This window comes from Mauremys reevesii, linkage group 12, assembly GCF_016161935.1.
Source record: "Mauremys reevesii isolate NIE-2019 linkage group 12, ASM1616193v1, whole genome shotgun sequence".
NCBI classification, from domain to species: Eukaryota; Metazoa; Chordata; order Testudines; family Geoemydidae; genus Mauremys; species Mauremys reevesii.
Genome location: NC_052634.1, coordinates 9,774,585 through 9,793,772, shown reverse-complemented (window position 1 = coordinate 9,793,772; position 19,188 = coordinate 9,774,585). Strand labels below are relative to the sequence as shown.

The following is a 19,188-nucleotide window of genomic DNA, read 5'->3' as shown; positions in this document are numbered from 1 at the left end:
CAGACTACTATTGCCTATTTAAGTCTCTGAAGAACTGAGCTCAATGTAGCACATACAGCTATTTAAACATTCTGTGGCTGAATCTTGTATACTCAGATTCTCTTTGTTTTGATTTTCTGTATTTTGCTTTGCAGAGTTAAATAACAAAGTAAAAATAAGGAGCGGCCACATATATATTTCCATGCCCCTTTCAACCTAATTTTATGTCTCAGCATCTGAGTTTACAGTATTGATTCAGGTTTACTTAATAAGGCCCCAGACTTGCAAAGACTGAAGCATATGCATGACTTAGTGGACATGAGTAGTTCTATTTTGCTCAGTGGGACTACTGTGTATGTGTTTAAGACTTTGCAGGCTTGGAGTCTAAAATTGTACTGTGCAGTCAAACTCTTGTACAAGAGGCTAGGAACATGCAGATGCATGCCTTAAAGGTGATGTTTGTTATTGGATAATACCATAGACTATTGTTTAAAAAGAAGTTTGGGGTGAGAACCCATTCTCATTTCTCTTCACTACCATCTGCAAATGTCTCACCCTTGCAGAGCTTTTATTGTAGTTGAAATCAAATGGATGTCCCTGTTACTAGCAGATCATCCACCACCGGGCATCTCAAGAGGCCACGGAACAATGAACACTGAATATGAGAGACTTGGCATTTACTTAAGGTTCTTAAATAACTGTTTCCTGTGCTGAATATGGGCCACAACAAACATACTCATTAGAACTAAGTATTTGAACACCCAGTAAAGTACAGTATGAGTGATTTGATTACATACATTTAACCACATATATGGTCATCTAGCAGGACTAGGACTGTTCTTAATTACTTGGGAAACTATGCACTGGAGGGCAGTTGCAAATATGTATCAAGATTGCCCTAACATACGTTTGTAGAGACAGGAACCAGTGGCATGGAGGTAGCTCAAACATGGTGTAAGCCCAATTGCTAAGAATACAGGAATCTTAGATTTAGTAATTTTATTTGCTAGCTGCATTTATGAATATTGTATCACAATGGGAGTTGGAGTTCTGTCCCTCAACATTTGGTGATTTCAATAAGCTCTAGGAAATAAATACAAGCTGATGAATACTGGCTAGACTGAGAAAAGACTCCTATGTACAGTCTAGCTCTATTTGGATACAATTTATCACTTGCAGAGAGAAGCTATAGACAAGCACCAAACCCCATTGCCAGCCTTTTCTCCTCCCTTTGGACCACAATCAGGTACAAAGTGATTTCTCTGGGATTTTTGGTAGCACAAGATAAGGATGCCCCCTATGTTAATGCACTGTTAACAATGGACAGCAACATAATTGGCAGGTCCTCAGATTTTTATATGCTTTGGCTTTAGACTACCTCTTTATCTTCTGCATGTGGTGCTAAAAGCATTTAGTTGGGCTATACAGACTGTGGTGGGGATCATCTCATTTTAGGTTCCAGTTTCATAGTACATAAAATAAGCATGACTATACAGCCTAGAATTATAAGGACTTTTGATAGCACCATGTATTACTCCTGATGGCATTCTATGCCAAAAAATTAAAAATTCTGCACCAAAAATTTAAAAATTCTGCAAGTTTTATTTGTCAATAAATAAATGTAGAGGCTCCATCATGGCAGTGGGGAGCACAGGCCACTAGCTGCATGAAGGTGGGAGATCACCCTGCAGCCCCTCCACCCCCCACCCCCAGGACAGGGACACAGCAGTGAGGCTGCACCCTGACCCTCATACAGCACAAGGCCTGGGCCTGCCCCAGAAACACCTTGGGGCCCTGCCCCTCTGCACCAGGTATGGGGTAGGCAGGCTCATCCAGGCAGAATCCAAGTGTGGAGGGGCTCAGTGTGGGGGGATCCAGTGCAGGGTGAGAGGATTCTGTGTGGGACAATCTGTGTATAGGCAGTTCGGGGGGCAGGGATTTGGATGCACAGAGGATCTGAGGGGGGCATTTCCACGTGCAGAGGCAATAGGACTCTGCAGGGGCTTCCAGTTGAAGGTGGTTGGGGCTCAGTGGAGGGGTCTGGGTAGAGGGGCCTAAGTGGGGGGCTCTGGGTGCTTAGGGAGTGGGGTTTGGTGGAGTTCAGGTCTGGGTGCAGCTAATTGAGGGTCAGTGGTGTGGCTATCTGGATGTGGGGGCTCAGGGTGGCACAGAGGGGTGGGGCTTGTCAGGGTGGGGGTTTAAGTGCTGTCAGCTCAATGGTGGTGGTCTGGGGTGCAGGGGTGGGGGTCCAGAGGCAGGTGGTCTGGGTGCAGGGGGGATCCAGATGCATGAATTTAGGTTCAGTGTGGGTAGGGTTCGGGTATGGAGTGCTAGAGGGGTTCTGAGTGTACAGGGTGAGTCTTGGCAGGTGTGTCTGGGTATGGGAGGTCCAGATGCATGGGGGTTGGGTGGATGGGGGAGCAGCTCCCCATACAGTGACCCTTCCCCCAACATTGGAGGAGCGATGGGGACAGGAAGCAGGGGAGGATGCTAAGCTTCCTAAAGTTGCGGAAGGTTTCTGGGGGTGGATCTGACACAGTCCCAGAAACTACTTGCAGGAGAAGAGGAAGTCCCATGATCTCCTGCCTCCAGCCCAGATGGGACGAGCAGGTAATCATGGCTGGGGTGTCCTCAGCCCCATAGTTATTTATCTCTCCCTAGCTGCGCCAGGTATCTGAAAGAATGTATCTGCACTGCTAGGGAGTGGTGTGTGACTGCTCTTGCAGCTTCCCTTTGCTTCCCTGTCAGAAAGTCATTTTTTCTGCAGGGAAGTAAAGAAATCTGCAGGGGACATGAATTATGCACCCATGCAGTTGTGTAGAATTCCCCCAGGAGTATATGTATATATTCACACACTGATTTTTAACTGAGCAATGGCCATTCCCTAAAGACGTAGGGCCAGCTTTTCAAAAATTATTTAGGAATATAAAGTTGCAGGTAGGTGCTTTTGAAAGTTTCATTATGTGCTCCTCAACATCGTCAGACACCTAAATACCTCTGAAAATCCAGCCGTTAGCGTCTGATATGAATAGGGTAATGCAAGTCTAGGAGGTTGAGAAAGGCACTGTAGGTGAGATCTCTAGAATTCCAGCATAGGGTAAGTGACAACAGATGAGTATTCCACACATTCATGTCAACATGATTGAAAGTACAAAATCCAAACTTAGCACAGATTGGGATAAAAGGAGTGAGACTGTTTAAAGCCTTGATGTTAATTCAAGAAGCTTAATTTATTTTAGTAATAGACAGGAAGCCATTACTATTAGGTAAAGACTAGAAAAGAAAGATATTTCAAGGGTACCATCTGAAGTGGGATGTTAGGAAGAAAAGATTGCAGTAATCACATCCCAAGGCCAACAGCATGGAGAGTGTTTCCACACTGAAGGATGGCTAGAGGACTACTTACCGTTTAAAAATCAGAGGGGTAGCTATGCTAGACTATATCCACAAAAACAACGAGGAGTCCAGTGGCACCTTAAAGACTAACAGATTTATTTGGGCATAAGCATCTGAAGAAGTGGGTTTTTTACCCATGAAAGATTATGCCCAAATAAATCTGTTAGTCTTTAACATGCCACCAGACTCCTTGTTTTTTGTTTTACAGTTAAAAAAATATTCATAAGCATTTGCAGGATCAGGAGCCATTTTGTTGTACATATTTAACTCTTTATATGGTTATTTCTCAAGGCTAGAAGTGCCTACTCCCTGTTGCAGACTCCATGCATTAAGAGCAATCGTAAACATATAGAGTTATTGTCTTAATCTTTTCTCATAGGCTATAGCCACACTATGAGCTAGAGGTGCGACTCCCCTGCTGATGTACACATAATCATGCTAGCTCAATGACAGCTATGGTGAGTACAAATAGTACATAGCTGCAGTAGCATTGGTAGCAGCAGCAGAAGTATTGCTTAGCTGCATCCAATATAATTCCACCTGGTGTGTACTCGGCCCACGTGAGTGTCATGAGCTGTGTATCTGCAACTACACTACTATTTATACTCCTATTAGCTTCATGAGAGTTACTCTCGCTGGAGAATCACACACCTAGCTCAGAGTGGAGATTTAGCCTTAATGTGAAGTTTACAGTAATAGGAGTGAGCTATTACCATTAAAATGCTTCTTAGCCTAGTAAGAGCCCCTGGAACCAGTTACAGCAAGTTTCTCTTTGAGTAACTATGAGTATTGCTGCCAGCAAAAAGAAAGCTAAAACCTATTCCTCAAAGCTTTCAGTGGTTCATAAATCCTAGGAAGCAAGTTATCCTCTAGGCAGATTTTGGTTAATTTGAAGGGGGAGAGACTGCAGTATTCAGCCTAGTTCAACATGGATGTCATTTCTCAAATGCAGACAGAGCAGGATAAGCAACTTATACCATCCCCACCTTCTCTTCAGATTTCTCCCAGATGGTTCCTTGGGATTTTTAGCAGGCCCAATAATCATGCCTATATGTTGTTAGTAGCGCATAGCTGTAGAGTGGAGAACTTGAACATTGCCTCAGGTTATTTTCCCTATGCTCTGCTTTATGCTATTTGCTCAGGTTTTTGCAGAAAGGCAGGCAGCTAGCCAGATAGGAGATTAAAAGTTGTATGCAATAGCAGAACAGGAAAACCACCTCCCCACAGCAATTTAGAGAGTAACATCACCTCACAGGGTTGACTACCAAGATGCAAAGAAGGGCTTGGTAGCAGAGCTCGTCAGGGATATTTTGACAAAAACATATTAGTTGAAAAAGGCCATTTCACTGATGCTTTATTTGGAAAAGGACCAGTTTCCACAAAAGTTTTTGGGGAAGAAAAGTTTTTCAAGTCTGAGATGAAATTTCTGGTAAGAACCAGAGACATTTCTATCCCAGGATAGCCAATAGCCCAATAGCTAGGGCACTTAGCTAGGATGAGACACCCAGGTTTAAATACTTGCTCTCTCTGTTTTAGGGCTTAGCAGGGATGTGGGAGCTCCATGTTTGAGGGCCCCACCCATCAGGCTATTGGCTGTGCCAGAGTAGGCCTCTTCCTCCCCTTGCACAGAGGGGAGTAGAGAAGGAGAGAAGAGAAACAGTTCAGGGCAGGAAACATTTCCTGCCCACTTCTACTTGTCAGACAGACATAGCAGGATGGATTTTAAAAGAATTACCAAAGGAATGAGGAGGCAGAAGTTCACTAATGTCCAAGAAACTAGACGTAGGTCAGACAGGCATAGCTGCACTGGAGCTGCCATCCTATGGACAGAAAGGCTCTTCAGTGTGTTGAGTAGTTGATGGGGGCAGGGCAGGAAAAAAAAAATCACTCCCTAACCTCTTACTAATTTAGGTAGCTAGGTGGGCTACTTCAGTTACAGCAGCAACAATAGTATTGCTGCTGTAGGCTCAGACTAGTCAAATCTGACACTACTGGTTAGATTTGTTTTGATTGAGCGCCTTGTCAATATGAAGCTGGCTCTACAGTTTTTGTACTACTAACTATTATGTTTATGCGGGTATAACTCAGATGTTCTTTCTACAACTCTAGCTCATTCTCCTTCCCAGGGAAGTGTAAGCTATGCTAGGATAACCACAGCCACACTAGGGAGGTGGGCCATTACACGGTTTTAAAATTACACAGGTATAATTAAGTCAGTACAACTTTTGTTTTTAAGATAAGCCCTGAAGCATTTGGCAAAACTCCAGTCTTGACTAAGGCAGGAATTTTCAGAGTAGCCTAAGGGCATTTGTTAAGGGAGTTGGACAAGCCAGCTTCCATTAGGCTGCTTTGAAAGTCCCAGCCTTTGCTACCAGGGAGCAGGGCCGGTGCTACCATTAAGGCAAACTAGGCAGTTGCCTAGGGTGCCAAGATTTGGAGGGCACGGCTTTTTGGTGCCCCAATTTTTTTTTAAAAAGCGTTTCTCCTCGAGCGCGCAGTAGCTGATCCCCTTCTCACACCTCCCAGGCTTGCAGCACCAATCATCTGTTTGGCGCCGCAAGCCTGGGAGGAGAATTAGAGCCGGGGTGGCGTGCTCGGGGAGGAGGCGGAGAGGTGAGCTGGGGTGGGGAGGTGCTGCACAGCTCCCTGGGCGTGGGGGAGGTACCATGGGGAGCACCTCAGGGCAGGGGTGAGAGCTACCACGGGGAGGGTGCCTCAGGGTGGAGGGGGTGGGCAGGGAGGTGCTGCAGGGCTGGGAGAGTGGGGGCAAGGTGGAAGTTTTGCCTAGAGCGCAAAAACTTCCTTGCACCGGCCCTGCTAAGGAGCACCCAGGCCCCTTTCTAGTTCGGATTCTGTAATAGTACAAGTCGCACTCTCAATAGGCTGGTTAACATGCAGCAAAGCCTCCCTGTTCACGCAAAGGGCAATAGTTATGTAGAAAACAGAAGGGCAGACAAGATGAGCAATGTGTTGAGACACTGAGTGATGAGCATAAAATACTGTTTATTGACACAAACATTAAAACAAGTCTAGCATTTGACAGTACAATACACAGGCTCATCTCTCCTCTTCTTGTCTCTGAACTCAAGTGTATCCTCTTCCCAACTGTGTGTAGTATGGATGCATGTTAACTTGCAATGGTTAGACAGTTACATAATTTCAGTAGCTTATTCTACAATACTAAGTGGCCTTTAGGTATCTGTCAGAAAGTGGACCTCAAATTCTAATGAGAAGTGAATGGTATGTGCATTAGCTTGACAGCTCTCTGTAGGCTAATTCAGGTGAGAATATTCATTACCCAGAAGATAGTGAGGGATTAAAAACTTAAGTGTTCAGTGTTGTGAAGGGTGTACGCAATAGGGAGAATGGTAATTAAGGTGTTAAAATATAGACTTTGGAGGTCCAGCTGGTATTTCAGCCTTCTGCAAGGCATTCTTAATACACGTTACTTAATAAGGGAAGACACTCTCCTACAGACAGCACGTTAACAGAACGTTAGACACAGATGAGCTGTTTTCAGTTGTTACCATCTATAAAAGATGAGACTAATATTGGCAGAATTCCCATTATACTATATCTGAATTCTACACAACCGCAGCTTCATGGGATATTTTGGGCAAGGCATATAGCACAGCTCAGGTACAGGAACTCTGTTCATTTGTTTTGGGCTGCCACTGTTGCTGGGATCCAGTTTCTCTTCTGCTGGGAATAGAGGCTCTCAGGCCATATGAATAAGATCAGATGCTTCTCTTGCAGAGATCTCCTTTGAAGGCACAGCTTCACTGCCAGTAGGTCCACAGTCTGAATGTAGGACCATTTCCCCCTTTCTGCCTTGAGTTTCAAAAGCTGAAAGAGTCTGTTTAGGCTCCCCTTGGACTCCTCTCTCATCTACTGCAGTCACTATGGATTCCAGAGGCTGGAAAGCTTGTGTCTCACTACTGGGCTTCAGTGTCTGAGGGAGCTCACAGCTGGCACCAAGAGAAGCAGATGGATCTTCTTGCTCAGTGTATTGCTGTAGCTCTGACTCAGCATCTACAGAGATCTCTGTCTCAGAAGCTTTCAGAATTTCTTCCTTGCTTATTGCTGCATGTTCCCCTCCTTCCTGGCCTGTTATATTAGCTGCGATTTGAGGCTCTTGACCCGTCTTCATCTTTAAATCTGTGGTCTCCATCAATGATTGCAGAGACTCAGCCTCTTCTGGGGTCTCCAGCACAGTCCCTGGAATAGGACAGGTTTCATTTTCTTCTGTGATCTTAGCAGCAGCCTCAGTGATCTCTTTAATAAACTTTAGAATGCTTAGTGCTGTGTACACTTCAGCTGTCTGAGGTCCAGTCTGCTGCACAGTCTCTTGCACATGCAGTCCAATAGGCTGCGTCTCACTAGAGTCTTGGGCTAGCTCTTGTGTGGCTGGGACAGCAGTGTGTATCACAGTCTCTGCAACAGGGGGAACCGCCATCTCTTCTGTGGCCTGCACAATAGGACAGAACTCACCATTACCGGCTGTCGTCCCTGTAGCAGGCTCAGACTTCTGTGCAATAGGTGCAGCAGTTTGCACCCTAGCTGCTTCTGCAGTAGGCTGAGCCCCACCACCCTCTGGCATGCTCCATTCAGTAGATTGGGTCACAGTTTCCTTCATGGTCTCAGCCTCTTGGTGACTCTCCTGTGTGTCTGTGCCAGCAGCCTGTGCCTCCATTGCTTCTCTGACCTTGGTGTTGGGATGGGCCTGGTTTTCCCCAGCAGGTGGAGCCTCGTTTACTTTGGCAGCATCTAGCACCATGTCTTCAGAAGACTTCCCTTCAGCTGCTTTTGGAGTCTCTCCAGTTGGCCGTGCACCAAGCTCCTGAGGAGTGTGTGTGTTTGGGACAGACGCTGCCTCAGTCTCCGGAATAGGATGGGCCTTGTTGTTCTCTGTGGTATTCTGGGACTCGGTCTCTGCAAGAAGTTGGGTCCCACCAGTCACATGCAGGCTCTCTTCTACGAGCTGTACCGTTTCACCAGCGGGCAGCAGTTCTTGCAGGATGCCTTGCACGGCTGGCAGAGCAGTTGGTCCCTCACCAGTTTCTTCTGTGCTTTGTACAGTTTTGTGGGCCTTGGTGTCTGGCTTGCCTAGCCTAGTAGGCTGGGGGTCAGCCATTACCTCTGAGGTCTCAATGGCAGGCTGGCCCTCACCAGCCACTGCTTTGGTCTTTCGTACATGTAGTGTGGTAGGCGGTGTTCTAGTCACCTCTGTGGTCTCTGATGAAGGTTGGTCCTCACTGTTCTTGGTGGCGTTCTGCGCCTCAGCCACTTCTGCAATGCTAGGAGGCTCAATGGGTTGAGCCTCACCAGACTCTGTGGTCACTGCAGCAGACTGTGACCCAATCATTATTTCTGTCATCTTCTGAGAAGTCTGTTCAAGAGAGCAGACTTTAGCCTTTATGGCCTGTGCAATTCGCTGGCCCTCATTAGTCTCCTCTATGGCTCGTGCAATACTTTGCACCTCACTCACTTCTGTGATCTCTAGAGACTTCTCTGCAAGAGGCTGGGACCCCTCAGTGTCTTGGAGGCTCTGGTACATGCTTGGGGAAGCAGGTTGTGCCTCAGTCACCTCCACGGGCTCTGCAGTAGAACAGGCCTCAGCATCATCAGTTACTTTCTGGGACTCACCCATTTCAGCAAGTTGCATCTCACCTAGCTGTGTGTGCTGCACAGCAAGCTGAGCCGCTATCATGTCTGTGGAGGCTAGTGCAGTCTCTACAGTGGACTCTGTCTCACCCATCATTTGTGGGGTCTGTGCAGCAGGCTCGGCCTCTCCGAGAGCCTCTTGCATGGTTGGCATTGCAACTGGCACCTCAGTTTCTTCTCTGTTCTGTTCAGGAGGCTGGTCCTCAATCTTCAATACACTAATTTCAATGGGATGAATCTCACCCGCAAACTGGGCCTCCATCCCTTGGTCGTGCAGTGCATTAAGTTGGGTTTCAGTCATCTCTGTGGTCTCTCCTGTAGGAGAAGGCTCATCGTGCTCCGTGGCAGCTTCAGTCTCATCTGTGGGATCTAATGAACTCTTCTCAACAGGCTGTGCCTCACCAGTATGTTCTGCAGTCTCTGTGTCAAGTGGGGTCTCAGTGATTTGGGGGACTGCCGGTGGCATCTGTACCTCTGGCTGTGACTCATTCCCTTTGGTGGTTTCTGCACTAGGCACCTCACTCACTTCTGTGGGGTCTAGAGACTTCTCTGGAAGAGGCTGGGACCCCTCAGTGTCTTGGAGGCTCTTGTATGTGCTTGGGGAAGCAGGTTGTGCCTCAGTCACCTCCACAGGCTCTGCAGTAGAACAGACCTCAGCATCATCAGTTACTTTCTGGGACTCACCCATTTCAGCAAGTTGCATCTCACCTAGCTGTGTGTCCTGCACAGCAAGCTGAGCTGCTATCACGTCTGTGGAGGCTCGTGCAGTCTCTACAGTGGACTCTGCCTCACCCATCATTTCTGGGGTCTGTGCAGCAGGCTCGGCCTCTCCGAGAGCCTCTTGCATGGTTGGCATTGCAACCGGCACCTCAGTTTCTTCTCTGTTCTGTTCAGGAGGCTGGCCCTCAATCTTCAATACACTAATTTCAATGGGATGAATCTCACCCGCAAACTGGGCCTCCGTCCCTTGGTCGTGCAGTGCATTAAGTTGGGTTTCAGTCATCTCTGTGGTCTCTCTTGTAGGAGAAGGCTCATCATGCTCCGTGGCAGCTTCAGTCTCATCTGTGGGATCTAATGAACTCTCCTCAACAAGCTGTGCCTCACCAGTGTGTTCTGAAGTCTCCGTATCAAGGTGGGTCTCGGTGATTTGGGGAACTGCCAGTGGCATCTGTGCTTCTGGCTGTGACTCATTCCCTTCAGTAGTCTCTGCACTGGGCTGGGCCTCACCATGCTCTGTGGCAGTCTGGATCTCAATTTCTTCTGTGGTCCCTGGTGCAGGCTCTTCAGTGCAGTGGGCCTTGCCCATGACTTGGGTGGCATCTAGTGCTGTCTCTGCAGAAAAATGGGTCTCAGGTGACTTTTGTGGGGTCCCTTCCATCTCCATGGATGCCTTCTCAGCCTTCTGGTCTGTAGATTTGTCAGGTACACCAAGATGCTTCCTTTTGCCAAGTCTGCTCCCCATGGTGGGAGCTCTGCTGTAGCAACACAAGAACCAACCGCAGTCTGATGGAGAGGACTAACCCACCCTTTTGTAGGCACCAGCACTGGAGGCAAAGGGTCTTTACTGGTATGAAGGAGACAAAGTACCAAGCTTCTGTCATGTGTCTGTAGTGTCCTAGGAACCAGTGACAAGCATCTCACCTACAAGATAAGAAAAACTTCCATTAACACCCACACATGCTAGCCAGTTAGTACAATAAGCTTCTCTCTCCAGGGACAGCTGGCCCCAGCAGAACCCTAGGGTCAGTCCCTCCGCTGAGAGATTCTGTTCCCGTCCCTCTTATCTAGCCCCTTTGACCTACTAAGTCATCCCCCTTTGCCTCTCTCCCCTTTTTATTTTAAGAATCTAAGCTCTGAACAGTCTCTTCCAGTTTTAGTGCCTATTGCATTATGTTTAAAGGACAAGTACATCAACCAAGTTCTCAGGTGACTAGTGATTTTGGACCACTTCTATAGGCTTGTACCTAATAGCAAAGTCTTAGATCTTTCTCAAGTGCTTCAGTCCTAGCACATATGGGATATATGCCTACATTTAAGTAGTTATTCAGCTCTTTTCCAGCTTACTACACTGAGCTAAACCCATTCAGGTGGGTCTGCATATAATTAAATCAATTTTAGTTACACTGATACATGTTTAATCTAGATAAGACTCGAGAACATTATTCTCTTCTGCCCTTCACCTTGTGTATTCATTTACACTGCAAGTGGAACAGGCCAAACAGGTATGCTCTACTCACATTGTAGCAACATACGCTCCTTCACACAGGTGATCATGGTCAAAAGACAAGGCTGCAGAGAATCAAGCTTTAGGGATAGCCTCCAGTTACTGCAACCCCCGGGAAGTATCATGAGTTACAGCCTTTTAAAGTGCTAATAGAGTAAGAAAATGGAGTTAAGATACAGTATTAGTGGACAGGCTCCAGGATTAAGAACTGATTTAAGAAGAACAATCCAAGAGATAGTATTAGAAACAAAACTATGGATGTCTGCCACCTTAACTTAAGTTCTCTTTTACAGAAAGCCCGGCAAAAAAGCCCATATTCTCTGCCAGTGTAAGAGAGATTTAACCTTGAGGAATAATTCCATTTCTCATCCATTTATACTAGCAGAAAGTTTGTCCCAAAGCATCTATAAAACAGCACTTATTGACAACACAGGAGGCAGAACAGAATTCAGTCAATGCTCCCGTAGCAGTCTTAGCTTTATAGTATGAACAAAAGAAAGTATACTGTCAAATCAAAGTGACACAGCTGTTATTTTATCCTGACACCCTTTCAGCCCACCTCCAGGTGGAAGTGGGTTGCTTAGTTGCTATCATGGCTAAACCTACTTTCCCCTAATCTAAGAGGGTGTTCTGGACAACCCCTCCACCCCAAAAAGAAAATCAAGAAGAACAAGTATAAATTAACTCGACTAACCCCCAAAACAATCAACAGACTTACTAAGATTAAATTAACAAAAATACTTCCCCTTATTTCAAAGCACTTTCATGCTTTGTCCATACTCGAGAGTAACTGAAAATTAAAATACCCAATTGATCCTATTTTAATCTACACCTGTACAATCCTAGACCTGGATAACCATCAAGTCTAATACATTAAGGGAAAAAATATATACCTACATAAAATGTAGCTCAAAGCAGGTCAAGCTCCTTTTGCTGGCACCTCAATAGCACTAGCTTCCTAGCTGCCCTTAAATAGGATTTGGTGGCCACACCAAACTCCTTCCCCACAATTTCCCTAATCTTTAGTTCCACCTAATCACTGTTTTCTCAACCCCATTCTCCCATTTACCATAGGCAGGGATTGATCCTTTCCTGCCCTACACCTTTTGTTATCATTCCCTGTTCTGGAAGGTAAGTATAAAAATCCAGCCAATCTGATATGGTAGCATTTTTACATTCACCTTGCACAGGTGTGAATGATGGCCCAAGATGGCAAGGGAGAATCAGTCTCATGATGGCTTATGGTTGAAATCCCAAGGAGCCCAGGTGATTAGAACAAACCAGCATTGCCCCCCACTAATATAGATATTTCCTGGGTAAATATTGGAGGCTGTTGAGGTTGTTGGAGTTGGATGGATCAAACCTGCTAGCCAGATGGTAAGAGGTCAGTGTCCTCATTTAGACACCTGAAGAAATGGCCTGATTTTAGAAACTGCTCAGCACCCAGCCATCCCCCCCCCCCACCCTGAGAACAGGTGCTCTTGGGAGCTGAACACTTGAAAATGAAGGTACATATTTAGGTGCTTAGAAGTTGGGCATTGAAATCTTTTGGAAATCTATCCATATGAATCTTTCAGCCCCAATGCACTCCTATTCCACATACACACAGATTTATTTCTTTAAATATTTACAAGGCCCCTCTCCAGAGGCATCTATGCATTGTACAGCCAATCAAGATGAAACAGTAAACTCAGATTGAAGGAACAGTCAGCCAAGTATATAGCTGACTATAACCAAAAGATCCAACACAAAGGCTAACCCTATTTCTCCTCAGGCAGAACACCCCATCCATTCAAAGGGAGCAGTTTAAGTTGTTCGGGCAATCATAAATGCAAAGGTCATGGGTATTGTGATACTGTCAGACCACTGTGATGCATCTACAGCCTTATTTAGCTTTCCTGTGTTTTTAAGTATGTGCATCACTCAAAATGTGGCAAGGAAAAAGATGTTTTTATTAAAACCCTTATGCCCTCTGGCATGTTTATTTTATTTGTTAAGATACTGTTTTGTTTGAAGTCTGCAACCACAACTTTTAAAATTCTGCTTTTTCTTTCTACTCTGAGCAGCTTGGATTTCAAGGCAGATATTAGTGGGAAGTAGGAATCTTTAGCAATCTAGGAAATCCCTGGGAAGATATGTGGTATAGCTGTTAGAGTAAAGAATGGAAAATCAAGTCACCTGGGTTTGTTTCTCAATATTGCCTATTCCTTTCTGTATGAACCTGGGGAAGTCACTTAACCGCTTTCTGCCTCAGTTCCCCACCTGTCAATTGAGGATAATAATAACATTTAGCTATTTTTAGGGACATTGTAAGACTTAGGTAATTAGTGCCTGATTTCCAGAATGCTCCAAACTCCATTGCAAGCTCAGGGTGCAGAGCATATTTGAAAATCAGGTCCCTAATATTTGTAAAGCACCCTGAAATTGTTGGTTGAAAGTGTTGTTTGAGGGTAAGGTATTATTATAGTCATCATAAATTGGCATTAGTTAATTTGTATGTCCTACTGGGATATACCATATGAAAATTAAGTAATTTGAGAGTTTTCTCACATTTTAAAAATACTTTCTTTATTGACTGTATTATCATAGTTGTAAAATATGTCACTTTGACTACATCATAACCTTGAGATATGACTTCCTTCTCTCACTAGCTGGCAATCAGAAGTTGCTATATCAGTCCAATAAATTAGTATAAATACAGACAAAGGAATTGCCATCTGGCCCTTTGCAAATGGTTGGTTGAAAGGTTTACAATGGCATATGTCAGTATGACAACTGCACGTGAGTTTTAATTAGGGTCACTACCCACTCTGAATTCAAATGATATTTTATATATGTACAGCATGTTTCTCCTGGAATAAACCCGAAATGCTTTATTACAAGATATATACCTACATCACCAATGAAATGCAGCTAGTTCTGGGGTGGATGGTGGCAGCTAACTAGCATATTATACAGAGTGCAGAACAATTAAAGGAGAAGGGGGAAGCCTGCAATTGCAAAACATGCCATGGCATCCATAAAACCTTCACAGAACCTTGTGTTTTATGTCTCATCCCATTCCCTACTGTACCCACATAAAGACTAAACCCACTATTTCTACACTGAACATGCCAGTTTACCCCTTCTATCCCCTTTCTAGCTTTCTTCCTCCCATCAGGCACAGCTCCAACTCCCTCACTCAGTGGGGTGGAATGTAAAGCTGGTCAAAAAGTGCTAGTTATTTTTTGTGGGAAATTTTAAATGTTTTTCATTTTCCTCAATACCCTCCCCCCCAAATCTTAAACTGAAATCTGGTATTTGTAAAGTGAAAATGTGTAACATAATAAAAATACTTCCTGAAAACCAAAAAAAGTTACTAATAAAGTTTTTAATTTTTGGTTCTCAGATTTCGATGGGAAAAAGAAAGAAAATTCAGACCAAAATTAATTTATTTTCAAAAAATATTTCAACAATAAATATTGACCAGCTCTAGTGGACAGATTGGCTCTTTCCAAGCCTGCTGTTGCTAGCAGGAGACACTACAAAAACTGGACTATTCCTTCTTCCACTTTAACCATTCACTGGGGAATTGATCCTCTAGGGTGGCTGAAATCTCCTATATCATGTGAAAATGGAATAGAATCGTGAAGAGAGTTAGCTTTCTTTTAACACCAAACAAGGAATTTTTTGGACTAAATAAAGGTTATCTTGAGTTGGTCAAAAAAATTCTGATGGGACAGTTTTCCTGTAGGAAAATGCTTATTCAGTAAAATCAAAATGTTTTGCAGTAACATACTGATTTCATCAAAAATGTTGATGAAAAGTTGTGAAAATGTTTTGTTTCAATAAGGTTGAAGCATTTTGTTTCAATTATATTGTTTAGACTATAGTGTAAATATGATATAAGTAGTTGGAAAAAACCTCATCAAATTGTATTGCTTCAACCTTATTGAAATCAAGTGTTTTGGTAAGTTCCTTTTCGATGTTTCCAAAACTAACATTTTTGGAGTTTTTGTTTCATAGGAAATTTTGATTTTTTTTACTTTTCATTCCAATTCAGGATGAAAGAAAATTGCAAAATATCAGAATTCCGTGGAAGGGAAATTTTGAGTTTTGACCAGCTCTACTATTATTCTTAAAACGTCTTGCTCACACATACACACTCTGCTTCACTGAAGAGCTTCTGCCCCACCCCACTCCTGCCTAGCTTCCTGCTACAGTTTTAAGGAATCAGTGCACATCACCTCCCATCCTGGATAAATACACTGGTGTAAATCAGAAGTAAAGCCAATTAAAAGTCAGTAGAAGCTAGAGGTGCTCAACACCTCTTAAAATCCGGCCCTGAGCACTTCAAATTGAACATCCCAAAACTAGTGTGCTTATGAACTATTTGGCCTAAGGGACAGATTTTTAAAAGTATTTAGGTGCCTAGAGATACAGACAAGCACTCTGTGGGATTTTCCAAAGTACCTTGGTACCTAAGTCCCCTTCCTTTCAACAAGAGTTAGGCACCTGGTTGCAATTGAATATCCCACTAAGTGCATATTTAGGCACCTAAGTATATATGGCCCTAAGTGACCAGCAGCGTGCCATTTTGTTGCAAATTTCATATTAGGATGAAGGGGTGTAATTTTTCCCAAGGAGTTACCTGCAGGGGGAGGCAGATTTGGGTTCTGATTTCAAGTCCTTCTCTACTCTCACCAGTAGACAATGCTACGTATTATAATAAGCTCAGATCAGTCTGAATTTCCTGGAACATTAATGACTAAATGGGGTTAACAGCCCAAAGCAAAGACTCTCAGAGGCAGTCATTAATCCCAAGGAAAAACACAGCTGGGTCTCTGCTGGCATCATTTAAGCCTCTGTTATTTCTCCTGTGAACCATCAGTTTATTTACCAGGAGTTGGATAAGCTCAAGCCCAGTTGATTGATTAACCCACAGTACCCAGGGCAGTGTCCCAAGCTGCAGATGGAATGGCTGGCATGTCCTGGCCTGTTCTTATAAGGGAGCCTGGCCCAGTCATGCTGGAGGCTCATGGTTGGTGAGAGATGGATTGCTGAAGGACTCTGTGCTTGGGTTCTTTTCCGCCAGGATTAGAGCCATGACATTGATTTGTAGTTCACATTCCTGTGATCAAATGCTCAGAATGAAGAATTACTTTTTAATGCCTTCCATCACAAAGCCATGTCACATAGTTGCTCTCTGTGTGATAGGCAAGACAGAGGAAGCAGGTTTGGTTTCACTCCTTGCCAACATGCTTGGCTCTCATGAGGCTGGCATTCATTGGGGAAGCAGTGAGGGCCGGGGGAGGGGAGATGAATAACACACCCAGTAATAATTCTTAAGCGATTTATCAGAAATTAACTCCCCCTCACAGCCCTGCTGCCCCCATGAGGGAAATCATTGTCATGGTCTCCATTATACAGGTAGGGAAATTGAGTCACAGAGGCCCAGAGCTGCAGTGGGAACCAGCAGCATAGTTGAGATTAGAATGCAGGAAGTCCTGACTTCCAGGCCCCAACTGTCAGTTCCTTTGTTCCTGGACTTGGGGCAGGAATAGTGGGAGGGAAAGGGAAATGGTGGCTTTAAGTCACCTTTGCCCTTTCTATAGTCTGTCTAGCTCCTGCTGTATGTTATAGGAGCACCAAGGCTGCTCTGACTTACATGCTTCTTCCCAGGGTCCCTGATGGAATGCAGAGAATAGCTGTAGTGCAGTGTGCTTTGACCACTCCTCTGCTCCCACCAACTGAACTCTGTCAGGTCCCTCTGCCAGGAGCTGGGCACAGGGGCAGCATACATGCCTTACACAAGCTCTACACTGGCTGGGAAGGACCTTGCTGCTTCCACCCACCCCTGCCCCAGCCACTTGAGGCTGCTTCCATCCACTTTAAGGGTGCCAGGATGGCATAAAGAGACCTTAGTGTAACTGAGAACCAGGCTCCTCGTCTTCTACCAAAGTCAACTAGACCACACTGCTGCACAGGGCAGAAGTACTTCCAGATCACATTAGTCTCTCTGTCGCCGAAAGGTGCAGGGGGTCTGTGTAATTCGATGTAACCACGCTGCGGAAATCAATGCCGAGGTCAAAGCTAACAGGATTGTGGAGTGTAATTCTGCAGTTTGTGCTCTGCTAGAATGATATGAATGGCTGGACGCCAGCTCTGACACCCAGCCAGGCCACTAATTGTGTTACCAGTCCCTGTACATCCTACAACATTCCTTAATGCCTCTCTCATCACCCCCAAAGGCCAGCAAACAGTGTCTTCTAGGAAAGCGGGAAGATGGAAGGGCTGTGGGAGAAAAGGGCAGAGTGCGATATTGCTGAACTCCCTGTCAAGGTATGGATAACACCACTGTCAATGCAGCACTGTAACTATACTTCATGGAGCTCCATTCAGGCTGCTTGTCACCTGGTGGCATCATTTATACCTGGACTCAATGGGTGTAAAATGCTGCCACGCTTATTTGAAGCACTTTAAACCCACTCTGTGCTTGTCTAAATGACGACACAAGATGTGGGGCAGTGGAATGTCAGGCCCAACAGATCTGAGTCTCGAGACGGAGGAGGTGGTTAGTTCTCCTAGTCACACACCCCATTTAACTGTCCCTCTTGATCCAACTAACTTTGGGAATGTGCAGTTTTGGCTTGGAGTTTGTGAGGTCCATGTCTAGTGAGAAGCTTTAGGGATCCACTTCATGGGAGAGACGGTGGAAGCATTTTGTTTATTCATCTGCATTGTTGTATCTGCTGAAATAGAAAAAAAACAACAACCCCCCCCCACATTTTCCAGTGATGCTTGGTAGCAGTATTCTAGAAACCCCACCACTTTGCCATAGGAGTCCAGCAAAAGAGGTGCCCAGGTCTTAAACCTCCTCTCAGGTACACCAGAGTCAGAAAGTGTGACCTCATTACAGTCAGGAGCGGCGCCAGAATTTCTGGCGCCCTAGGCAGAATTCGGGGGGCGGCATTTTGTGCACTCACCACGGGGCGCGTGGGAACTTCTGGTTCCACTCCCATCGCGTCGCCGAAGAAGGACCAGCTGCCGAAATGCCGCAGGCGACAGCGGCAGTCATTGAGCTGCTCAATTGCCTGCCGCTGTTTTCCGTGGCACATTGGCAGAAGGTCCTTCTTCAGCGGCGCGACAGGAGCAGAACCGGAAGCTCCCGTGGGCCCGGTTGGGAGCGCACAAAATGTCGTCCCCCGAATCCTGGCGCCCTAGGCGACCGCCTAGGGTCACCTAATGGAAGCGCCGGCCCTGATTTCAGTCAATGGAATTGCATTAGTATAAAATCAGGGTGAGTGAAAGGAGAAAAAGGCATCGAGACCTGGATAACTTCAATAGAAAGTCCAGCCAACTGGGGCATGTAATCTTACCCAAACCCTGATGCTGTTACTTTATGCAACAGAGCTCAGAATGGGCCGCGATTGGGTCTGTGTAGGCCTAATATAAGATCAAGATGGGGTTCTGTCCCCTTACTGGCTGCTGGCTTTTACCAGAAGGTCTGAAACTAGAGGAAACTCCCTCTCCTGAGACAACAAGAGTCATGCAGGAAGTTGTAAATGGGGCTGTCTCTCTTCCATGGGGTGTTCCTTCTCTAGCAGTAAAGTTTACTGAGGCTACCGGGACATTTGAATAATTTACTTTTCTGAGTTACTATACCAGGAAGGTTTGTTTTTAGCCTTATATGATTCAAATGCTATTTTAAATAAATAAATACATTTTAGTGGTAGCTTTTTCCTTCATTATATTTGTGAGGGTAGGAGTGCTGGTGGATTGATTTTAAGTGTTACTGGAAATGGAAGTATCAGGAATATAAATCACACTGTACAATGGAGTTAATGCAGTGGCTGCTCAATGAAGTCTGATACAGTGTGACACGGTAAAGCACCTCCAGGGCTTTTATCCTTCATGAAACTCATTTTGCATCCCATCCATTCTCT

At 45.1% G+C, this 19,188-nt stretch overlaps 1 protein-coding gene and 1 long non-coding RNA gene across 2 annotated transcripts in view; one reads left to right on the top strand and one right to left on the bottom strand.

Annotated features, from left to right (window-relative positions):
• Positions 1-7,093: 7,093 nt before the first annotated feature.
• On the bottom strand, positions 7,094-12,367 carry LOC120375912 (fibrous sheath CABYR-binding protein-like). The gene is made up of 2 exons (XM_039496933.1): positions 12,161-12,367; positions 7,094-10,680 (listed from the first exon to the last, which is right to left on the bottom strand). The coding sequence occupies exon 2, from the start codon at positions 10,499-10,501 to the stop codon at positions 7,094-7,096; it is 3,408 nt and encodes a 1,135-aa protein (XP_039352867.1). The 5' UTR covers positions 10,502-10,680; positions 12,161-12,367.
• A 219-nt stretch (positions 12,368-12,586) lies between these two features.
• LOC120375767 overlaps positions 12,587-19,188 on the top strand; it is a 105,680-nt gene continuing 99,078 nt past the window's right edge. Inside the window, exon 1 of the long non-coding RNA XR_005586765.1 lies at positions 12,587-12,647. This is a non-coding gene — a long non-coding RNA (uncharacterized LOC120375767). The remainder of the gene's footprint in view (positions 12,648-19,188) is intronic.

Bases quoted from the DNA above. Each gene is read 5' to 3' on its own strand.
- LOC120375912 (XM_039496933.1), bottom strand. From the start codon at position 10,501: ATGGGGAGCAGACTTGGCAAAAGGAAGCATCTTGGTGTACCTGACAAA.